This window comes from Leucopleurus acutus, assembly GCF_964270905.1.
Source record: "Leucopleurus acutus genome assembly, chromosome: 19".
NCBI classification, from domain to species: Eukaryota; Metazoa; Chordata; class Mammalia; order Artiodactyla; family Delphinidae; genus Leucopleurus; species Leucopleurus acutus.
The window spans coordinates 21,332,220-21,354,142 of record NC_139161.1 but is presented as its reverse complement, the minus strand read 5'-3'; the positions used below and the strand labels follow the sequence as shown (position 1 = coordinate 21,354,142).

The 21,923-nt window shown below is 51.4% G+C and overlaps 1 protein-coding gene across 1 annotated transcript in view; it reads right to left on the bottom strand.

The window, feature by feature from the left end:
* The window catches only part of PLXDC1 (plexin domain containing 1), a gene marked incomplete at both ends in the record, with an annotated part of 60,830 nt that overhangs the window by 24,566 nt on the left and 14,341 nt on the right, over positions 1–21,923 (bottom strand). Inside the window, 5 exons of the mRNA XM_082860986.1 lie at positions 3,648–3,747; positions 4,686–4,804; positions 5,421–5,543; positions 6,146–6,215; positions 6,507–6,650. Of these exons, the coding sequence (XP_082717112.1) occupies positions 3,648–3,747; positions 4,686–4,804; positions 5,421–5,543; positions 6,146–6,215; positions 6,507–6,650 (556 nt within the window). The remainder of the gene's footprint in view (positions 1–3,647; positions 3,748–4,685; positions 4,805–5,420; positions 5,544–6,145; positions 6,216–6,506; positions 6,651–21,923) is intronic.

Genomic DNA, 21,923 nt, shown 5'->3' with positions numbered 1-21,923 from the left:
CAACAGGGAAGCCCTGTAGCCCATTTTAAAACCCAATGAAGGCCATGGATACTGCCCCAGAAGAATGCATGCAGTGATATGCTCCATCCGTACCTCTATGTTGCTTCTAAAGTCCCTGCCTGCACCCCCAAGCTAAAAAGTATCTGACAAAAAGAGACGCGATTATCAAAGCACTCACCCCCCAAACTCAGATGTCAGGTCCTGTTCTCACTTAGTGTCACCACAGGGCAGGGGACAGGGTCTCTGCTCCACCCATTCCCGTCAGCACTCACTCTCGAGCTGCTACTCGTTTTTTGAGCACCTGCCCTGCTGCAGGCACTGGGCTAAGTGCTGGGGCCACGGCCAGCCCCCAAGGAGCTCACAGCCAGTTGGGGAGAATATGGATGAGCCAGACAGCGTCATGAGTTCTATATTAAAGCTTTTAACAAAGTGCCGGGGGGATGGAGGAGGAAGCCGTGAATTCTGCTGCATGGAGGAGGCAACATCTGAGCTGGACCAGTGAATGAGTAGGATTTGCCAAGTGGTAAAAGGACTTCGGGCGGGGGACATTTCATATGAGGAACTGCATCAGAAAGATGCAGATAGCCCTTGGCATGTTTGGGGAACCCAGGGCATGCAGACCAGTGCTGCCTGGACAGAGTAGTGGGTGACAGGAGGGTCTGGAGATGAGCCTATAAAGGTGGGCTGTGACCATAACATACATGAGAAATATAATGAACACTTGTCTGTTACATACGGAAGTTGTTAAGAGAGTAAATCCTAAGAGTTTTCATCACGAAGGAAAAAATCTATTTTTTTCTGTCTTTAATTTTGCATCTATATGAGGTGGTGGATGTTCACTAAGCTTATTGTAATCATTTCGTGACGTATGTAAGTCAAATCATTATGCTGGACACCTGAAAGTTACACAGTGCTGTATGTCAATTACATCTCAATAAAACTGAAAGAAAAAGAAAAAGTGGGCTGTGCCCAGAATCAAAGGACTTTGAACTGATGCTTTGGGCAACAAGGAGCCAGAGAATGACGTGACCAGATCTGTCTGGCAGTGACAAGAAGGAATGGGGGACAGAGGGCAGGGAGACTGGAGCCCGGGAGCCGCTGGGCAGAGTTTGGGAGTCAGGCGTGGGTTTCGCTTGGCGGGTGGACCCAGCACCTCCGAGAGTCACTGAATCCAGCAGCTCCCACAACAGAGCCCTTGCGTCTCCTTCTGGTCTCACAGGACAGGCGCAGCTGCCCTCCTGTTATTTCAGGTGGGCTCTGCTTCCTCCTCCGCCCCTCCTTACCTCACCTCCTCACATCTCCCTGGCTTGCTCTAAAACAGCCTTTCATTCCAGAATCACAGAGGAGCCTCAGATGCACACACTCCTGGGGGATCTGACTTCCTCTAATCCACCCTCATTTAACAGCTGGATCCAACACAGATTTCCTGAGACTCTCCCGCTGGGCACAGAGAGAGCCCTGTGAGCTGTGAGGGAGGCACAGACCCCGCCCCGATGATGCATTAATGCATGGGGAGGACGGTGGCATGGACACCAAGAATGGTCCTTCCTGCAAAGCAGCCTGTGTGTGCACAGCCTGGGTGTGTGTGGGTGTTTGGGGAACTGAGGAGGAAAGGAGTCACCCCTCTGGGTGGAATGGGAGTGGGTCAGATTTACAAAGTTTCAATAGTGGACCCCAGGGTTTAAAAAACAGAAGATTTGGGTTTCAGTTCTACCTTTCATAGCTGTGTGAAAGCAAGTCATGCCACCTCTCTTAGCCTCCGTGTCCTCATTTAGAAAGAAACAAACGTACAGACTTCATTTACAATGCTGCGAGGATGATCCAATAAGATACTGTAAAGCTCAGTGTCTGGGGATGGGATTGTAATCGTCGTAAGCAGCCTCTAAAATGGCCCCCAGGGCTTCCCTGGTGGCGCAGTGGTTAAGAAACCGCCTGCCAATGCAGGAGACACAGGTTCGAGCCCCGGTCCGGGAAGATCCCACATGCCGCAGAGCAACTAAGCCCATGCGCCACAACCACTGAGCCTGCGCTCTAGAGCCCGTGAGCCACAACTACTGAAGCCCAGACACCTAGAGCCCGTGCTCCACAAGAAGAGAAGCCACCGCAATGAGAAGCCCACGCACCGCAACGAAGAGTAGCCCCCGCTCGCCGCAACTAGAGAAAGCCCGTGTGCAGCAACAAAGACCCAACACAGCCAAAAATAAATAAATAAATAATTTAAAAAAAAATGGCCCCCAATGATCCCTGCCTCCTGGTGTTCACACCCTGTGTAATCCTATCCTGGGTGTGGGTTGGACCTAGTGACTTGCTTCCAACCAGCAGAATATGGCAAAAGCGATAGGACCGCACTTCTAAGATGAGGTTACAAAAAGACTCTGGCTTCCATCTTGCTCACACTCTACCGCTGTCTTCCTTGCCTGCTCTGATGGAAGCCAGCTGCCACGTTGTGAGCCGTCCTATGCAGAGGTCCGCGTGGCAGGAACTGAAGGGGGACACTGAATCTTGCCACAACCACATGAAAGCTCTTAAAAATGGATCTCCCCCCAGCAGTGGCTGAGGTAACCCTGGGAAACACCTTGAGAACAGCCTGTGAAAGACTCTGAACCAGAGGACCCAGTTAAGTCATGCTTTGCTTCCTGATCCACAGAAACCCTGAGATAATGTGTTTGCTGTTTTAAGCCTCTAAGTTTTGGCATAATTTGTTATGCAGCAGTAGCTAACTAATACAATCAGGGTGATACTGAAACTGTTTAGTAACCAGCTCAGTACAGGCGTTAACCAATCAGAGCAGATGCTGACTGCAGCAACGGAGCAGGGTCTGAGCCACTCGCTAGAGCACTGGGAGTTCAGGGTGGGGACAGTGGAGGGGCAAGTGAAGTGGTGGGAATTAATCTTATGGAAATACACAAGGGCATAAAAGTAGCTATTTGCAAGAATATTCACTGCAGTTGTTGTAGTGAAAGATTGAAACAACTGAAGTCTATGCACAGGGGACTGGTTCAATTAAGGTACATCCACACAATGGGCTATCACACAGCCATTAGGAAGAATGAGACATGTGGTGATGCAGAATGATGGGCAAGATATATTTTGTTCAGGAGCAGAACAGAGGACATCATATGACATCTTTGGTGTTAAATATACGTACGTATACTTACCTGAAGGCTTGTAGCCCTAGAAATACCCTGGGAGCCCTGGTTGCCTCCAGGAAGGGGAATTGGAAGATGGGATCAGGGACAGGAGAGAAACCTAATTTTCCTGTCTCCTGAAACCCCCTGGGATGCCCCTTCTATCAACTGGGGGTGGGGAAGCAATTATGGTTATGTTCTGGGAGGACTCATAAACCCTAATTTGGTGTCTTTGGAGATTTTCTAAATAGAGGGTGTGCTGAGTGGAAGGGCCCTGGCTCTCCTCCCCCTCCGCCACCAGAGCAGTCCCTCCCCCTGGAGATTTTATTGGAAAAACCGGTTCCTCTGCTTGAACGAAGAAAAGTTGGAACTCATTCTGCCCCTTTTCTTCCCTCAGTTCCCACTCAACTCTCCAACACCCCTCCACTCCCTGTCACTGCCATTGCCCCTGCCAACCTGGTTCAGTCTGAGCTGAGTCCAGCCCCATCCAGGGATCTCTGTGGATCCCTGGGGACTCACCTGGTACGTCCGGGGATGGATTGAGAATCATGAAGGCATCTGAAAGGCCTGCTTTGACGGGGTGCTGGGACGAGCTGATTTCCAGGACGGGCATAGGGATCTGCAGTGGGAAGAAGAGGCTCTGTCTACCCCCCAAACACTCTTGGGCCAGCCTAGACTTCCCCTCCGAGCTCCAGACCCATCTGCCTGCTGGGCCTTGCCTCTTGGAGGACTCAGACATCTCAAACCCAATGGGGCCCCATCCAAATTCCAAGTCTTCCCCACACTATCTCCAAACACATTTCCTTTTTCTTTTCTCCCTCTTTGTGAATGGTACCTCCATGCAGGCCAGAGACCTGGGAGTCACCCTCAGTTCACACCCCCCTTCATTTCCCTCCTCCTCCGTCTAATACATCTCTAATACATTAGCTTGCTAACTGGCTCTCAAATCTATCCAGTTCTCTCCATCGCCCCCTCCCTACCCCAGGCTGGCATCACCTGTCTCCCACATCATCTCCCAGCAACCCCTCTGAGCCCCAGCCCTCTGCTCTCCACTCTGAAACCAGAGCATCCTTTTCAAAGGCAAATCCGGTTGTCCCCCTGCGCCCCCCTTCTTGCCCTCACTCTCTCCCCTCCGGCCAGGCTGCCTTCTTGCAGAGGTTTCTACCGGCCATGCTCTGTCCTGCCACAGAGCATGTGTTTTCTCGCTCCTGGAGCACACTTCATTTCTTTGCTTCCTTAGCTCCTACACGTTCTGCAGATTTCAATTCTTTTCCTCGGGAGAACCTTCCCTGACCCCTGTTCAGGTAAAGAGCCCCGTGAAAGGCTTTCCTGGCATCTCCATTTAGGAGCACTTGTCACAGTGGCAATTCTATGCTTGTCCCCACAATTAACATCTATCCCTCCAGCCAGACTCTCAGCTCCACAAAGGTAGGGCCGTCAGCCATCTTATTAACTGCCGTATCCCCGGCACCACGCCCTATGTCTGGCACATTGGAGGATCTCGACAGATAACTGCTGAATGAAAGAAAGGCCGTCTCTGCAGCTGGGTCCACTCACCTCTTTGTAGCCGAATACAATGCGGCCATCTTGGTGCAGAGCTGCCTGGAAGGTGAAGCTGCCCCTGTCCTCCCGGTCCTGGAGGTAGACGTGGTCCCACTGAACAACAAAGACTGTCCCTGGTGAGGAGAGCAGAGACCTGGCTGGACAGGGAGACAGTGAGGGGAGCAGGGCCCTGCGGAAACGGTGGCCAAAGTGGATGGGCCACAGCTTGGCTTCCTTAGGGATGATGGGGCAGGAGGCAGGAGCTGGGCAGCCCACAGACAGCCTGACTTCCAAGCTGAAGAGGAACCAGAAAACCCTTCTTCAGCTTCCCCACCCCCAACCAGCTACTGTGATTGACCATCTCCAACCCCAAGCACGCCCTTTCCTTCTTGCCTATCCTGACCCCTTGAGATGAAAAGGAGGAGAAATAGGAGAAACAACTGTTCTCCCAGGGTGGAAGGTAGGTGTTCAAGGGACAACCTGGTGAGAATAAGAAACAGTAAGGGTCTCTGATATTTATTTCACCGCTACTAAGAGCCAAGCGCTTTCATTTCATTATCTCATCAGGTAGCAGGCATTTTTGTCCCCATCTTACAGGTGAGGAAAATGAACACAGAAAGTTAGGGTGGCTGTCTTGCTGTGTGACTGTGGGCAAGTCCCTTGCCCTCTCTGGGACTTGGGCTCCTCTAAACGGGCTGGACCAAGGGAGCCCTGGAGCTGGGTGACTTAAACTCTGAGCTCTGATCTCACCATTGTCAAAGTAAGCAACTGTGGAGTTGTCGGAGCGGCCAGGGTTGAAGTTGGCCATCAGAGGAGCCACGTACTGAGTAGCCGTGAGCATCCGATGGACCACATCACCCATGAAGATGAAGCCTGGGGTGGGAAGAAGTGTAGACAAATCATCAGAGATGGCCCAGAGGGGTTGCTTCCTCGTGCCGGAAAGAGCAGTGTAGACGGGGCTGGAAGTGCATCTTGGACCTCTGTCCACCAGCCTCACATAGTGGGCATGGGTCTAGCATGTATGGAGCTAAAGGGCCCCAGACCAGAAGGTTCTCTCTGCCCCTCCCACCTCTCTCTGTCCCTTGGAAAGTGCACAGGAATCAAAGACAGGCTCCTCATATCAACTGGAAGCCTGGTCCCAGGAAGCAGGCTCTCAGTGCAGTCTCCTCTCTCTCATTTACAGACTCAGAAGCACAGGGGCCAAGGGACTGCCCACAGTGGCCTGCACAGACCCAGAGGGAGAGAAAAACACACACACACAGACATACACACACACACAAGCAAGTCAGTTGATGTGAGGAAGCTGGGCTGAAACACTGATGACCTCTCTCCTGAGTGGGGTCCCAAGAGAGCCACATGTGGGACCCTCCCCAGTCCATCTGTAAAACCCTGTCTCCAGGGAACCTTCCCAGATAGGTCCCAAGTTCTGGCTGAAATCTCCACACCCTCTCCCAGTCCCACAGACAAGGCCTTACCTCCGGTTGCTATGGTGATCTGCCGCAGAGGATGCCCGTAGAAAGGGAAATCAAAGGACAAGACCACTCTCTGCAGGGGATGGGAGAGAATCAGCATGGGCCAACCTGCAGGCCAGAGGGCTGGGCATCCACACTGCCCCATGCTTATCTGAATGGGACTGGTGGGGGGGTGGGCACAGGCATGTCCAGGGCAGTACCACAGGAGGGCGCTCCAACTCTGGCAAAGCCCCCCAGGGTCCCCTGGAAAGCACTTCCCAGACCACAGACCTCAGGCCACAAGCCATGCCCACTGACCAGGTGTGGCAGGCTGGCCCCCAGCCTCCCAGCCCAGGGCAGCATTGCCAGGGACTGGGGCACTCACCGAAGCCTGCCGGTGGGTGTTGGAGAGGATTCGGTGAACTTTCACTTGGCTCTGGTTGGCCTTGGCCACGTCCACCCACAACTCCCGGCTGCGGGGCTCGCTGGGACCATAGAGACGGGACACATAGTAGCTGTGGTTGTCCTCCTGTCGTTATCCAAGACAGAGCCCACAGGAGGCATGAGGAATCAGGATGCCAAGAACCACAGAGTCTGGATACAAGAATTCATGGCCCTCCCAGGGGGGCAGACCGTGGCCCAGAGCTGGTTTAGGCCTGGGAGCCCTTTGGCCCCGGAGAGCTCAGTACCTGCTCCCTAGCCATGCCCCCAACAGCTCTGGCCCCAGCTAAATCCATACCTGCTGTAGCCATGCTCCACCCTGCCATCCCCAAGACAGGCCAGGAGGCTTTTCCTACAGCCCCTGAGTCCCCCGCAGAACACACCCAAGGCACAGCTCAACTTGGGAGGTGAGGGAACAACAGGCAAGGCAGCCCCAAACAGAGCCCTTGTCTTCAGGGAGCTCCCAGACTGAGGGCGAGGCATAGTTTAGGGGAGCACCCAGTTTAGGGGAGAAGAAAAAACTGGATTCAGAAGCCACCAGTCTAAAGATGTTGACCTTGGGGCGTTGCTTGGGGCATTGCTAGTCTGATGGAGCAGGTGGGACCGATACAAACAGAATACACAGACACAGACCCTCCAGCAGAGAGATAAGAGAGGGCCCACGTCAGTCACTAAAGGCTTGAGAGACGGGAGAGAAGCGGCAATGATGCCTTCAAGACGTATTTTTAAGCTTTACTATGTGCCTGATGGGGACAAAATTAAAGAACAAGCCAGAACCCAGAGGGCTGGGGGTTAACTCTGTAAAGCCTCTCCTGTACAGGAGCATTTAGGGGCAGGATTTAAAGGAGGCTGGACATGGTCAGCAGAAGGTATGGAAGAGCCCAGGGAGGAGGCAATGTCAGAGCATTTCAGCCCATCCGGGAGTACCAGCCACCAGCCGTAGGAGGAGAAGAGGCAGAGTGGGCAGGTCCACTCGGCCGCTGCCACAGAAGTGGAGCTGCTGACTCGTGCGGAGCCCTGGCGGGTCATTAATCAGGCTGTCAGGCTGCAGTGGCCGCAGACACAGCAGAGCCGACCATGTTCTCCCTGCCAAGCTGCCAGCTGCCCAGCCAGCCCTTGCCCTGGGCCCAGCACGAGCAGGGCCGAGGGATGCCTGCTCTCTCCACCCGCCCGGAGACAGACTCTGCTCTTCAGACGAGTGACACACTCTGGGGACCTGGGGTCGGGGCAGGGCTGGGGGAAGACGAGCAGGAGAAACATGGGGCTGGGGGTAGATTTCCCACTGCCACTGCCTGGTGCCTCCCCTCCAGCCTCTAGACTGCCGGCCCCTCCACCCATCCTTAGCACGGACATCAAACAAATCTAAACAAACCTAAAACACATACGAGCCCACAGCCCTCTGCTCACGAGCCAGCCTCACATACGAGGTCTCACCGTGAGCCAGCCCCACCTCCTCTCTAGCTTCACTTCTCTCTCCCTGTCCCTCGCCTGTGCCTCCTTGTGCACCCGCGCACCAGACTGCACCCCCGACAGTCTGACGCCACCAGTGGTCACTCATGCCTTTGCACACGCTGGTCCTCCTGCCTAGAATGACCTTGCTTTCTCCCCGTGGCAGATTCCTACTTCTTCAATGCACAGCTTAAACATCACCTTCTTATTGATCTCCTCCCCCAACTTGCCCAGTGAGGACCTCCACCGTCCACAGGAGTCCTCCAGGGCTGACTCATGGGTACAGTTTGTGAGAGTCACATGGGCCCATGCTTGCTGGCTTTCTGATTTTACTCATGAAGTCACCTGAGGGGGTCACCCTGATGCCACCACCTCTGGGGTGCCCATGCCAAGGATGCTGCCTCCCATTGCTGTCACAGTCACTTACCCTGGGGTCCCAGAAGATGCCCAGAGGAGGAACCGCTGCCCCCCAGTTTGCCCGTGGGCACCGGGGCAACTGTGCTTATGCCCTGAGCTCACAGCTTCCCTCAGGAAAGCGGCCCCTTCACCTTCTGCTTCTCCCCTGCCCCACAAGAGACCAGATGCCACGTCTTTTCTCCCTGGGTCTCCATCTCTCCTATCTCCATCCATCTCTGCTGGGGTCCCCACCTTGACCAAAAAAAAAAAACAACCAAAAAAATTACCTGCCACCACTATTGAAAACAGTATGGAGGTCCCTCAGAAAACTAAAAACAGAATTACCATATGATCCAGCAATCCCATTCCTGGGCATATATCCAGATGAAACTATACTTCAAAAAGATACACGCACCCCTATGTTCATAGCAGCACTATTTACAACAGCCAAGACATGGAAACAACCTAAATGTCCATCTACCAATGAATGGATAAAGATGTGGTACATATATACAATGGAATACTACTCAGCCTTAAAAATCATGAAATAATGCCATTTGTAGCAACATGGATGCAACTAGAGATTATCATGCCAAGTGAAGTAAGTCAGAAAGAGAAAGACAGGGCTTCCCGGGTGGCGCAGTGGTTAAAAATCTGCCTGCCAATGCAGGGGACACGGGTTCGAGCCCTGGTCCGGGAAGATCCCACATGACGCGGAGCAACAAAGCCCGCGAGCCACAACTACTGAAGCCTGCACGCCTAGAGTCCGTGCTCTGCAACAAGGGAAGCCACCGCAGTGAGAAGCCCGCGCACCGCGACGAAGAGTAGCCCCCGCTCGTCACAACTAGAGAAAGCCAGTGCACAGCAGTGAAGACCCAACACAGCCAAAAATAAGTAAATATATTTTTAAAAAAGAGAAAGACAAATACCACATGATATCACTAATATATGGAATCTAAAATATGACACAAATGAACCTGTCTACAAAACAGAAACAGACTCACAGACATAGAGAACAGACTTGTGGTTGCCAAGGGTGAGGGGAGGTGTGGGAGGGATGTGGGAGTTTGTGATTAGCAGATACAAACTATTATATATAGAATGGATACACAACAAGGTCCTACTGTATAGCACAGGAAACTCTATTCAATATCCTGAGATAAACCGTAATGGAAAAGAATATTAAAAAGAATGTACATGTATGTATAACTGAATCACTTTGCTGCACAGCAGAAATTAACACAACATTGTAAATCAACTTTACTTCAATTAAAAAAAAAAAAAATCACCGGCCAAGAAACAAAGCCCCTTGCACACAAACTCATGCAAAGACATGTGAACAAAGGTGCCCAAGAGAAGAGTCTGAGGGCCCACAGCCTGCTTCCTGGGAGTCACATGGTGAGCAGTTTTTAATCCACCTCAAAGCAAAAAACAACAGGGGGCCCTGACCAACACTGTGCATCTGACAGTCTGCAGGACTCCAGCGCCGAAGCCAGTTTAGGTTCAGCTGCATGGCTACAGCTCAACTCTTCTCTCCACTAGCTCTAACAAAGGAGTGGTTTATTAAAGGGCATCCGTCAGCCTAAACTTTTGCCTGAAGAAAGGAAACCAAGTTTAGATGCTATTCAGCGCATCCTTTAAATGTCTACTCCCACCGCCACCGCCACCCCCAACCCCCAACTCCGAGCCCCTGACACATAGGGACAGGCAAGATCACCTCTGCACCCACGGCTCAAGGTCCCTGAATGCCTGGGGAGTGTTTGCCAAGGCGAGGCGAGGCCTGTTCTGGGAGTCCAGAACCTTCCTTTTGCCCTTTTATAGGAGAAGAAAGAGGGACCAGTGCCTGGCACAGTCAAAATTTTGGAAGTAAACCTGCCTCTCTAATTCCTAGGCTGTCTTATTATGACCTGTCGGGGAGGGGGACGTGAGTGACCAACAGAGCAAAGTAGCGTCTAGGTGGCACTCTAGTCCTTTTGAACGCACAGAAGGTTTAACTGTGTCCTGCAAAAAGCTTTGTTCAAGTCCTAACCCCCGTACCTTGAATGTGACCTTATATGGAAAGAGAGTCTTTGCAAATGTAATTAAGATGAAGTCATATTGGATTAGGGTGGGCCCGACTACAGGTGTCCTAGTAAAAGAAAGGAGAGGGAGATTTAGATACAGAGACACAGAGGGGACACAGGGAAGAAGGCCATGTGACAACAGAGGCAGCAATTGGAGTGATGCAGTTTACAAACCATGAAACACCAAGGATGACCAGGGACCACCAGAAACTAGGAATAGTCAAGGAAGGATTCTTCCCTAGCCTTCAGAGTGAGCGTGGCCTTGCTGACACCTCGATTCAGACTTCTGGCCTCCAAAACTGTGAGACAATGAATTTCTATTGTCTTAAGCCACAAAGTTTGTGATATTTTGTCATGGCAGCCCTAGGAGGCTAATACACAGGTGTGTGTTGCTCTGCCTCAAGCAGGGCAACACTGAATGTTTCCCCTTTCACGTCACCGCCATGTTTAGAACATTCTGTGGCTTCCCAGCTGTACTCAGATTGAAGGCCACGCTCCTCACCATGACCTACAAGGCTCTGTGGGGCCAACTCTAGATGCTGCTTACCCAATATTACTCTTTTTTATTAATAGCACATTGATTTTGTAGCAAGCAAATTTGACTGCTTGTCCCTCTTGCCCTTGCCCTTCTCCTTATTCCTGCCTGGAATGCAGATGTGATGACTGCAGCTTCAACAGCCATCTTGTGAGCATAAGGACAAGAGCCACATCCTAAGGCTAGTGGAGTGGAGAGTTAGACAGAACCTAGGTCCCTGGAGGGATGCTCGTTAAGTCCTCGGATTCAGCACTCTGTTATACGCAAACATGAATTCTTCCTGATGCATAGCAGTCTGGCCCCAACCCACCACCTCTACCTTCCCCCTTGCTCTCCATGCTCCAGCCCTGTTGGGCTTCTCTCAATTCCTGAAATCACCAAGTGCTTGTCTGTCTCAGGACCTTGGTACTTCCTGTATCTCCAAACCTCTTTCTCATGCAGTTCAGAAGCTGACTCTTCTCTGTCCTTCAGACCTCAGCTCAGTGGTCCTTCCTGATGCCCCCGTTACACTCTCATTGCACCTCAGGCTTCTCCCTCTCAATGTGTTGTACACTTGTGATGACTGACTTGACTTTTTTTTTTTTTTTTTTTTGGCTGTGCTGTGCAGCTTGTAGGATCTTAATTCCCCAACCAGGGATTGAACCCAGGCCCTCGGCAGTGAAAGCGCAGAGTCCTAACCACTGGACCGCCAGGGAATTCCCTTGACTTGACTTTTAGATTTGTTTTCTCCACACTTGCCTTTCCTGTAAGACCATAACTTCCCCATGGGTAAGGTCAGCTTTTTCCTATGGTGTTTAAATGATAATAAGTGAATGACCATTCATAGTTTCAGAGCAGGACCATTCAAAGCACAGTTTCTTGAAAGCCTTCTCATCCTTTGTTTTATTGCTACCACCATGCATTCTAGTGACCAGGATGGGATGGTATTACCAAACAAAGCAGGACAGCAGCTCATGGGGAACAGGTACTGTCAGGTACAGTGGGAGTCAATACAGCTCCCACCTAGGAACCTGAGAGGAGGCCAATGCGTAAAACTGCTGCTTGGAGGCTTGGGAAGGGGTCCTGTTTCCATCACCTGATTCCTGGGACTCGCCTGGTCAGAGCGTCCACCAAACCTCCAAGCACCGGAAATGAGGGTCCCTGCACAGAAGCCACGCTCTGCAGCTGTGAAACCCAAACAGACGTTAACACGTCTCTTGCTGCCTCATCTAAGAGGCAAAGGGTGGGGTGGCTGGGGACGTTTAGCCCACTGCTCTGAGTCCTTGGTCCATGAAGGACAAACGGCCCACAGCCCCAGCCAGTGCCGCTCCGCTGCGGAGCCAGGCTGTGTGCTGTTGGGGGATCCTGGGACAGACCTGTCTCATTCTTTGAGTTCCCAAGGAGCCCTCCAACGGCACCTCTTAACTGACAAAAAGTCTTCAACCGTGCTGACTCTAGGAGAGTCAGAAACTAAACGAGTTGCTGCCTCTAACTCCCAGGCACACACTCTCTCCAATGTGTCAGCAGATCCCCGGGTGAGCACGGGCCTCCGTACCTATGGGTCCCCTGCTCAGGCCAGGTGGGTAAGGCTGAGGCTCTGCTTCTGGCCTCAAAAGTGCCAGGTGCAGCTGGCCTGCCAGGGGAAGGACTGCCTCAGGGGGCAGCGCCATGCAGGTCCCCAACAGGCCCCAACAGACCACCTCTCCTGGCACCGGGTGACTGATTAATCCCAGGACAGTGAAGCCGGGAGCGGTATCTATTCCAAGCCCCGGCCTAGGGAGGCTCCATGGTGATGGGTGAGGCCAAACTGCAGCTTAGAGAGGAGGGGACAACTTGGAGCTGGGGTCACTCCTGGGCAGGGCGAAGAACGAAGCCCTCAGGGGTTGGCGGGGGGGCGGTGAGGTGCTTGGGAAAATGGGAGGAAAGAGAAGGGAAGTTGGCCTTTGCAGATCTGCGACAGTTGTGCGTGACAACCCTGGGAGATGAGTGCTACAATCAGTCCCATTTTATAAGTGGGGAAACCGAGGCCCACGTAACTCTCTGAAACCAGGTCAGTCTCACTCAAAGGCAGTGACTTTTCCTCTGCCCACTGTTTCTCGGGTCTTTAAGTGACCGCCCCTCTGGAAGGCGACTTGGGCTGCTTATTAGTGATTGGTTAAAACGTCTCACATCAGAAGAACCAGAGTGGATCCTTTCTGGAGCACAGAGTTCAGGGACCGTGTCCCAATCCCCTCCTCACCCCTAGCACCTTCCCAGCACAGGGCTGGCACCTGGCACATGGTAGGTATTAGGGACCTGCTTGTTGAATGAGTGCAATCACCAGGACCCCACAGCTGATGGTGCCGGAGACTGTGCTGAGAATGTGCTGTGTGACGCCAATAAGGACAGCATCCTCCCCCAGCACTGATAGCAGGTGACACAAAAGCCACGTGTGAAGGAAGCAGCTGCCTCCTCTGGGAATCCAAGTCCGTGGAAATCATTCCCATAGCTGGGACATCCTGCCCAAAGGAATGCACCTCCAACTCCCCGTCTTCTTTTCCTGAAATGCCCGTATCATCACCTTAGGAGGTCCTTCCAGTCAGAAGACCTGAGTTGCTGCACTTGAGGCTTGAAGCATGTCAGTTGGGCTGTATTCCTGTCCCAAGTGGGGCAGAGTAGGAGGAGTTTGGGATGCAGGGAAGGGGAAAGAAAAACAGTTCTCTGTCAAAGGAGGAAGGAAGGGAGGAGGGAGGGAGGGAAGGAGGAGGAAGTGTTAGCTTCACTTCTCCGAGGAAGCGAAGTTAACGCAGGAGATGCTCTCAGGCCATGGAAGGAAACCCTGGCTCCACCTCCTCAAACTCAGAGGAAGAGTACTCGATCATGTGACTGAGAGTCCAGCAGGGCAGCAAGTGTGGAACACGGGGCCTCTGGTGTCATCAGGACCTTGTCCTGAGTGTGACTGCTGGGCCACAGAAACGAGAAGGAAGCCAGCCCTCACATCCGGCTTCAATAAATATATGCTGGGGTCTTCCCTGGTGGCACAGTGGTTAAAAATCTGCCTGCCAAAAAAAAAAAAAAAAAAAAAAATCTGCCTGCAAATACAGGGGACACGGGTTCGAGCCCTGGTCCGGGAAGATCCCACATACCACGGAGCAACTAAGCCCATGCGTTACATCTACTGAGCCTGCACTCTAGAGCCCACAAGCCACAACTACTGAAGCCTGCATGCCTAGAGCCTGTGCTCCAGAACAAGAGAAGCCACCGCAATGAGAAGCCCACGCACCCCATCGAAGAGCAGCCCCACCCCCGCTTGCCACAACTAGAGAAAGCCCACACGCAGCAACGAAGACCCAATGCAGCCAAAAATTAATAAATTAATAAATCATTTTTAAAAAGACCCAACGCAGCCAAAAATAAATAAATAAATTTATAATAAATAAATAAATAAATGCTGGGTGAGTAATAAAGAGACAGAATTGAGGAGGGTGTCGAAAGACAGAGAAAGCAGCCCTGGTTCCTGACAGCTTTCCAGGTCCCTGAGGTCAGGCTGTCCTTCATCTCCAGCCCTTCGATCCTGTGACAGGTCTCTGCACCGTCTCTATAAACCTGTCCCCTGAGACAGCTGGAATGGCTCCTTGGACCCAAAAGAGCCCTAATGAGTCTTTCTCACGGGGTGATCAGGGGAAGTACCTCCAGGGATACCACAGATAGTCCTTCACCAGCACAGACAGTGAGAATCTGCATGGGAAGAGAGAAATGAGAAACCAAATTTCTGGGAGAATTTTTTCCTGGCAACACACTAACCACCATGTTTTTTCTTCTACAAAGTCAATCACCACTGGCTTCTTGACTTGGCGGTGTCTTGGAAGTCAACAACCTTGGGAGTGCTTCCCGTCTGCCACTGCAGGTCCCTGATCATGCTGCCACCGGCACCCGCAGTTTTGAAGGCGAAGTCCACACACAGCAGAGACTGATAACTGTCTCCCAATAACCACTCTCCCCTTCTTCCTTTAGTAGCAGAATCTTCCAGCTTTAGTTAGGCACGTGGGCACCGAGCTAGACTACATTTCCCAGCCCTCCTTACAGCTAGGAGACATGACTATGCCTGGCCAGTGGAAGATGAGCAGAATGACTGTCCTCAGTAGGAACTGGGGGACTCTCACCTTGCCCAGTTCTCATTGTTTGGGACGCAGATGTGATGGTGGGAGCAGAAACAGCCATTTTGGATCACAACATGCGAGGCACATGTTGTAGAGGGGAGCTGGCTCCCTAACACCATAGAGACACTACATCAACTCCTGCTTACTTATGCTCACACTATTCCATGTGAGAGAGGAATAAACCTCCTTCACGTCTAAGTACCTTGTCAGTTGGCCATTTTTTACAACAGCTGAAACTGTCTCCTAAGCCCAGTCAATCCGAAGCCTTCTTCACATATTCCATATAGATATGTCTCTTGAAAAGAATTTCGAGGCCGCGCCCAGCAGTGAACTTGCCTGAGGAATTCACCCAATTCACAGATGTCACCGCATCTGACCTGCTGTCTGTGGGGCAGTCCTGATAACCCAGAGGGCAGCCCTCCAGGCACTGTGGACTGGAGGCTAGAAGCTGAGATGGAGTGACCTGACATTACAGAGGGTCAGGGAGCTTAGCACAAGCCAGACCATTTGGCAAGTCCGCCAAAGGGAACTATGTTTCCTTGAAATGCCTGCAAGAAACCCCAGTCGATAAACCACATTCATTTTGGTAGGCGGCATGGTGTGGCTTTCAAACATTTTTGACGGTGAAATCCTTTCTTCCAATTAAACTTCCATGGAGGCACAATACATAAATCACATCAAAGTAAGGCCACTCGGGGGGAAGGAAAGAGAAGGGCCTGGAGCCCAGCCTGCTGTGCTACTTCCTTCCCCACCACCCTCCATCCTACAGCAGCCCATGAAGCACCTCTGGGAGCCCTTAGGGTTCCGTGGAGTGCAACTTGAAAACCACTGCTTTAGGATCAAGGGCAGGGACTGTGGAGTTAGCAGACCCAAGTTCAAAAACTAGCTCCACTACATGATAGTTGGTGCAAAACATCCCTCTCCTCTCTGAGCATCAGTTCCCTCATCAGTAACCTTTCTTGCAGAGCTCTTGAAAGGATTAAACAAAACATAGCAACATAAAGCTCTTAGCCCAGTGCCTGGTCCGCAGTAGGTGTTTGAAAAGTGGGAGCTATTAGCATGATTCTGCTGGACCTTTCCAGGAAAGGTCTTGATTGTGGAGGCTGCCTCCTCAAAACCATCCCCAGCCCCCTCTTCAGCACCTGCTGTTACGACGTCTCTTCTGCCTCAATTATTCATGCCCAGAGCCTGCCAGGCACTCCATTTCTGACAGCAGGGCAGCATTTACCTTGGCTGGGCTCAAGACGTTTCTGGACAGGAACTCTGGCTAAGCTGTCACCATCAGCCCATCACCTGCCAGCCAACTGGCAAGTGGAAATGCCGGGGCGAGCAACCAAGGGCATCCTGCAGGGCCTATTGGAGACGTCTGGCCAGCCACGCTGGTTAGAATGGCACGCCAGGAAGCTGAATCCTACCCAGGACATGCTGAGGGGAATGCTGGGGGAACGGGCATCCTATTCCCCGCCTCCACCGTTCTAGGAGGCGTTACAAGGCCAGTAGGAATGTTTCCTAGATCCCTGCTACTCAGAGTCTGGCCCAGAGACCAGCAGCATCAGCATCACCTGGGAGCTCAGCAGAAATGCAGAATCCAGGGCCCAACCCGAAACCTGCTGGATGAAAATCCGCATCTGAACAAGCTTCGTAGGGGATTATCTTGCACAGTAAAGCTTGAAGAGCGCTGGTTAAGAAGCACCCTCTGTCTGGACCAACGCATCACTCCTTTTGGTTTCTGAAGACTCCAAGGACAGAAAGACCTGGGTTCTTGTCCTGGCTCTGCCACTCACTAGCTGTGCAACCTTGGGCAAGCACTTCACCTCTCTGTTCCCAGATAGTATTAGAAACACCTGCCTCCTGGGGTAGTTGGGTGGATGAAATATAAGGCTACAGAGTGAGGCCAGCGCTCAGGGAGGGCTCCTTTAGTTCCCTTACCTCATTCATCCACATGATGACCTCCATCTACCCTCTGGAGGTATTTACGCCTCAGGCTGAAATAAACCACCTGGAACACTTGTCATCACAGAAGTGCGGAAAACAGGTCCCCTGGACTAACCCGGGAAGGGAGGGACCCAGCCTAGACAAAGGGGTATCTGCATGGTGCTGAGGGCCTGGGGTAAAGAGGTGTCAGGTGGGTGAAGCTGACCTGAGAAGGTCCTGGAAGTGGGGATTTGGACCAGGCTTGGAAAGAGGGTGTGAGCTGGCTCTCTAGACAAAGCATTTTTTAATACCCCTCACGCTTCATGGAAAGGAAAGAAGTATCTTATCCTGACACTGATTCTACGTGTGGGCTTTTGGAGGCTATCAGTCAACCAGAGATTTTGATAGCATCAATATATACCATATAACCACAGAGAATTAGCAAATAAGGAAAGACAAAAACAGGCCACCCCATCTCTCACCTTGTCCTGTTCTGCCTTATTTCCTTCTAGTCTTTTTCCTATGAATGTAATTTCACGCGGTTATAATCCTGCCGACTATCCAGTTGTGTGGACTGCTTCTGTCATGTTTCATGATATCTGAAGCCGTTTCTGATGTTGAACATGGTCCTTTAACCATCATTTGTAAAGGCGTCATGGCCATTTACTCAGAAGAAAACCCACAATTTTATTAACTTTTTCCTTACTCTTGGGCACTTAGGTAGTTTCCAGCTTTTATGCTCTATTTTTCTATTTTTAAATACTACTGTGATAAATTTGTTGATACACTTTCCATGTCCCGGATTATTGCCCCTGCTTCAAAGCCTTGGCTATAAAGCAGAACTTCTCAATCTTTAATGTGCATACAAATCACCTGGGAATTAGATTCTGATACTGCAGGTCTGAGGGGCCTGACCTGCATTTCTAACAAGCTCCCACCATACGTTGAGGAGTCGTGAGGATATGAAGGGTAGCCCCCGAAGCTTCAAGGCCAGGAAATCCTCTTTTGTTGCTGGGATCCCATTTTTGTACGTCCAGCTAAGATCTGGGGGAAAAAGCACTACCCTTTTTTTCCGAGACCTTCCTGGTTAACTTTTCAACCAATCAGTTCAACCGATTTTTATAACAACTCTATGAGGCATTCTCAGTCCCACCTTACAGATGAGGAAACTGAGGTTTAGAGTGATGACATGGCAAAGATACACACTATCTACCATATTGGGACCAGAGTAAGATGACCAACTGTCCCGACGTACCTGAGACTGAGGGGTTCAATGCCAAAATCAGGACCATCCTGGGAAAACCGAGATGGTTGGTCACCTTGACCACAGCCTAATTAGAGTCAGCTAATGTTTATCATTTCCAACCCTGGGCGCCTTTATGTAGATTACTGTATGACACCTTTGCAAGTACACTTAGGCAATATAGCATCGCCATTTGACAATGAAGAAATGAGCTCAGAGGGGTTAAGAAATCTTCCCAAGACAAGGGAATTCCCTGGCGGTCTAGTAGTTAGGACTCCATGCTTCCACTGCAAGGAGGCACGTGTTTGACACCCGGTCGGGGAACTAAGATCCTGCAAGCAGCGTGGTGTGGGCAAAAAATTAAAAAAAAAAAAAAGAAAGAAAAGAAAATTTCCCGGGACTTCCCTGGTAGTCCAGTGGTAAAGAATCCACCTTCCAACGCAGGGGATGAGGGTTCAATCCCTGGTCAGGAACTAAGATCCCACATGCTGCGGGGCAACTAACCCATGCACCACAACTAGGGAGAAGCCCGAGCGCCGCAACGAAGATCCCGCATGCCTCAACGAAGGAAGATCCCGTGTGCTGCAACTAAGACCCGACGCAGGCAAAAAAATAAGGGAAAAAAATTATAAAAAAAAAGAAAGAAAGAAATTTTCCCAAGACAAACAGCCCAATTTTTTAAATGGGCAAAGGACTTAAGTAGACATTTCTCCAAAGAAGATATACAAATGGCCGACAAGCACATGAAAAGATGCTCAACATCATTAGTGATTAGGGAAACTACAAAGCAAAACCACAATAAGATACCAGCTCACATCCACCAGGATGCTATAATTAAAAAAAAAAAAGGAAAATAACAAGTGTTGGCAAAGATGCGGCAAAATGGGAACCCTCATACATTGCTGGTGGGAATGTAATATGTTTCAGTCACTGTGGAAAACAGTTTGAAAGTTCCTCTGAGTTAAACATAGACTTACCCTATGACTCAGCAATTCCACTCCTAGGTATACCCCCAAAGAGCTGAAAATAGGTACTCAAACACATACACATACACATGTTCACAGTAGCACCATTCACAAGAACCAAAAGGAAGAAACTCAGATGTCTATCAAAAAATGAATAGATGAACATAGCTGTGGTATATCCGTATCATGGAAAATATTATTCAGCCATAAAATGGATAAGCCTTGAAAACATTATGCCAGGTGAAAGAAACCAGACACAAAAGATCATATATGATATTTCATTTATATATGAACTAACCAGAACAGGTAAATTAATAGAAATAGAACACAGATTGTGATAACCGGGGACTGAAGGGGGTGAGGGATGGGCTGTAACAGCCTGAAAGGTCCAAGATTTCCTTTTGAGGTGGTGAAAATGTTTTGGAACTCGACAGAGGTGATGGTTGCACAACATTGTGGGTATATTAAATACACTTCACTTTAAAATGGTTAATTTTTTGTTACGTGACTCTCACCTCAACAAGAAAGAAAATCAACCAACCAACCAACCAACCAAACAACTAGCCTGCGGAAGGAAAAGGAAAAAGGTCAACCAAAGGGACCTGCGTGGGAGACAGACCGCCTGGGCCTGAGCAGCCAGCAGAGGGCGCTGTGGCACTCTCACCGAGCCGGGCAAGGGAGACCACCGGGACTGAGAACCCATCACATGCCTCGCATTTTGCTCTCGAGTCTCAACCCAGGAAGATCAGTACCTACCCTCCCCTATTTGGGAAATCTGAAGCTAGTAGGGGCTTGAAACGCCAGGTTCATTAACTGAGGGTTTAAGTGTCCAGCCCAAGGTCAGCAGCTGGTACGTGCCGGATGGAAGGCCAAGACTGCGGGACCCTTTCCACAGTGCTGAAGACTGGACGTCTGGACTCCACCTCCCACCTCCCTGGACACCCATTCTTCTCACAAAATCTCTTATTGTCTGTCGCTTCAAAATGCAGCTCACGACTTTCCCTCCACCCATCTCCCCCCCAACCCCCAGAAGTCTTCCCCTAACAGCCTTGTCACCTCATCCTTTCCCCTCAGCGCCCGCACTGCCATGGCCGGGTTCTTCCATGAGCAGCGCTTGGGGCTCTTCATGTGTCGATGCTACAAGTCTGTCTGTCCCGTCTCCCCTAGGCCCTTCTGAAGGTCTCCGTTTGGGAACTGCCTCCTTTGGGAGGGTGTAGAAACCAGGAGGGCATTGCACTCACTTGTTCTTCTCGCTGCCTGTCTTGGATGATGTGGTTCCTATCCCACTGTGTGGTCCCTCAGCATTCCTGGGCCTGCCATGGTGGTTGGATGAGCTGGGAAGTTTTGCTTGGGCCAGAGAGGAGAGGAATTCAGGGAAGCTGGGCCAGGAGGAAGACTGGGGTAAGAGGAGGGGAGTCAGAATTTTCTATTAGGGTGTGAACCTGTTCTATTAGGGTGTGAACCTCCAAATCTGACTGCTCTTAAACTTGGTTCCTCCCAAACTGTGACCCAGACATGAACCACAGAACCAAGAAAACCTTTAATTTGGATTTGGAAATCCCCAGGCTTGAAGACATCCCCCTTCAGCCTCCTGGAGAATCAACTGTGGTTCTTCCCGGATTTCTAACTTAGCACTATGGCTCTCCCCAATCCCTCCCTCGCCCACAAAATTTCCAGTGTTCCCAGGGCCTCAGGATTGGTCTTGGTGGAAAAATCTCTGGAAAGCTTAAGTCCGGACAAGAATCCTATTTCCACAGGGATGTGGTGGCAGAGTGAGCGTGGGAATAAAATCCAAGGAGATGGCTCTGACCAGGGGCCTGCCAGCTCATCCTGGGAGCGCAGCCTGGATGCCTCAAGGCCTCCAAAGCAAGAGGGTCTGAGTTGGAAGGAGCATTGTGGCGAGGTCGCCAGGCAGGAAGTGCTGGGCAGAAGGGACTAGGAAGATGGGGTTGGGCCAGAGGGGCGAGAAGGGAAGATGATCAGAGGGGCCTGGGCCAGAGAAGGCCTGGGATGGGGGCTGGGCAGAGGGGCTGAGGTGAGGGAGCTGGGCCAGAAGGGAAGCTGGGGCCAGGAGGGTGGACTGAGGAACAAAGAAGGGAGATGATGGGGCTCCGGGGTGGGCGGGGGGGAGGCAAAGGGGATGGCAGCCTACCTGCCAGGCCCGAAGCCCCCTGATAACGGCCCCAGAGCAGAGGGAACTAAAGCCTGGTTCCTGCTGGCAGAGATTAGACTATGATATGGATAAACCGTTGAAAGTCAAGAAAACTTTATGAAACAGACCAAATCAAACTTGCTGAAATGTCCCCTTCCTTCCACTTCCCTCTTGCTCAGCCCTCTGCTGCCAAGATCGGGTTTCCTTCGGCCAGAGAGACCCCAGCTCTCAGAGACGCTGACCAGAGACACGGGAGAAGCAGCAGTCTCTGGGCCCCTTCCCGGGGCACCTGCAGGGACCAAGGGGGCCCACCATCCAGGGGAGGGTGAGCGCACAGCCCAGGTGGTGTGGAGGTCTGGCTGTGCTGAAGGGGGTGGTCGTCACCATGCCCCATTGACTGCTGCTCAGTGCAAGGCCTAATGGGTTCAAGGCAGGGTAGGAATGGAGCCCAGGCCCCTCTGAGGATTCCGGCACGAGACCCCCCCCCCGGGTCGCAGTGTGCGCACACATGTTCCGGCATCTATGG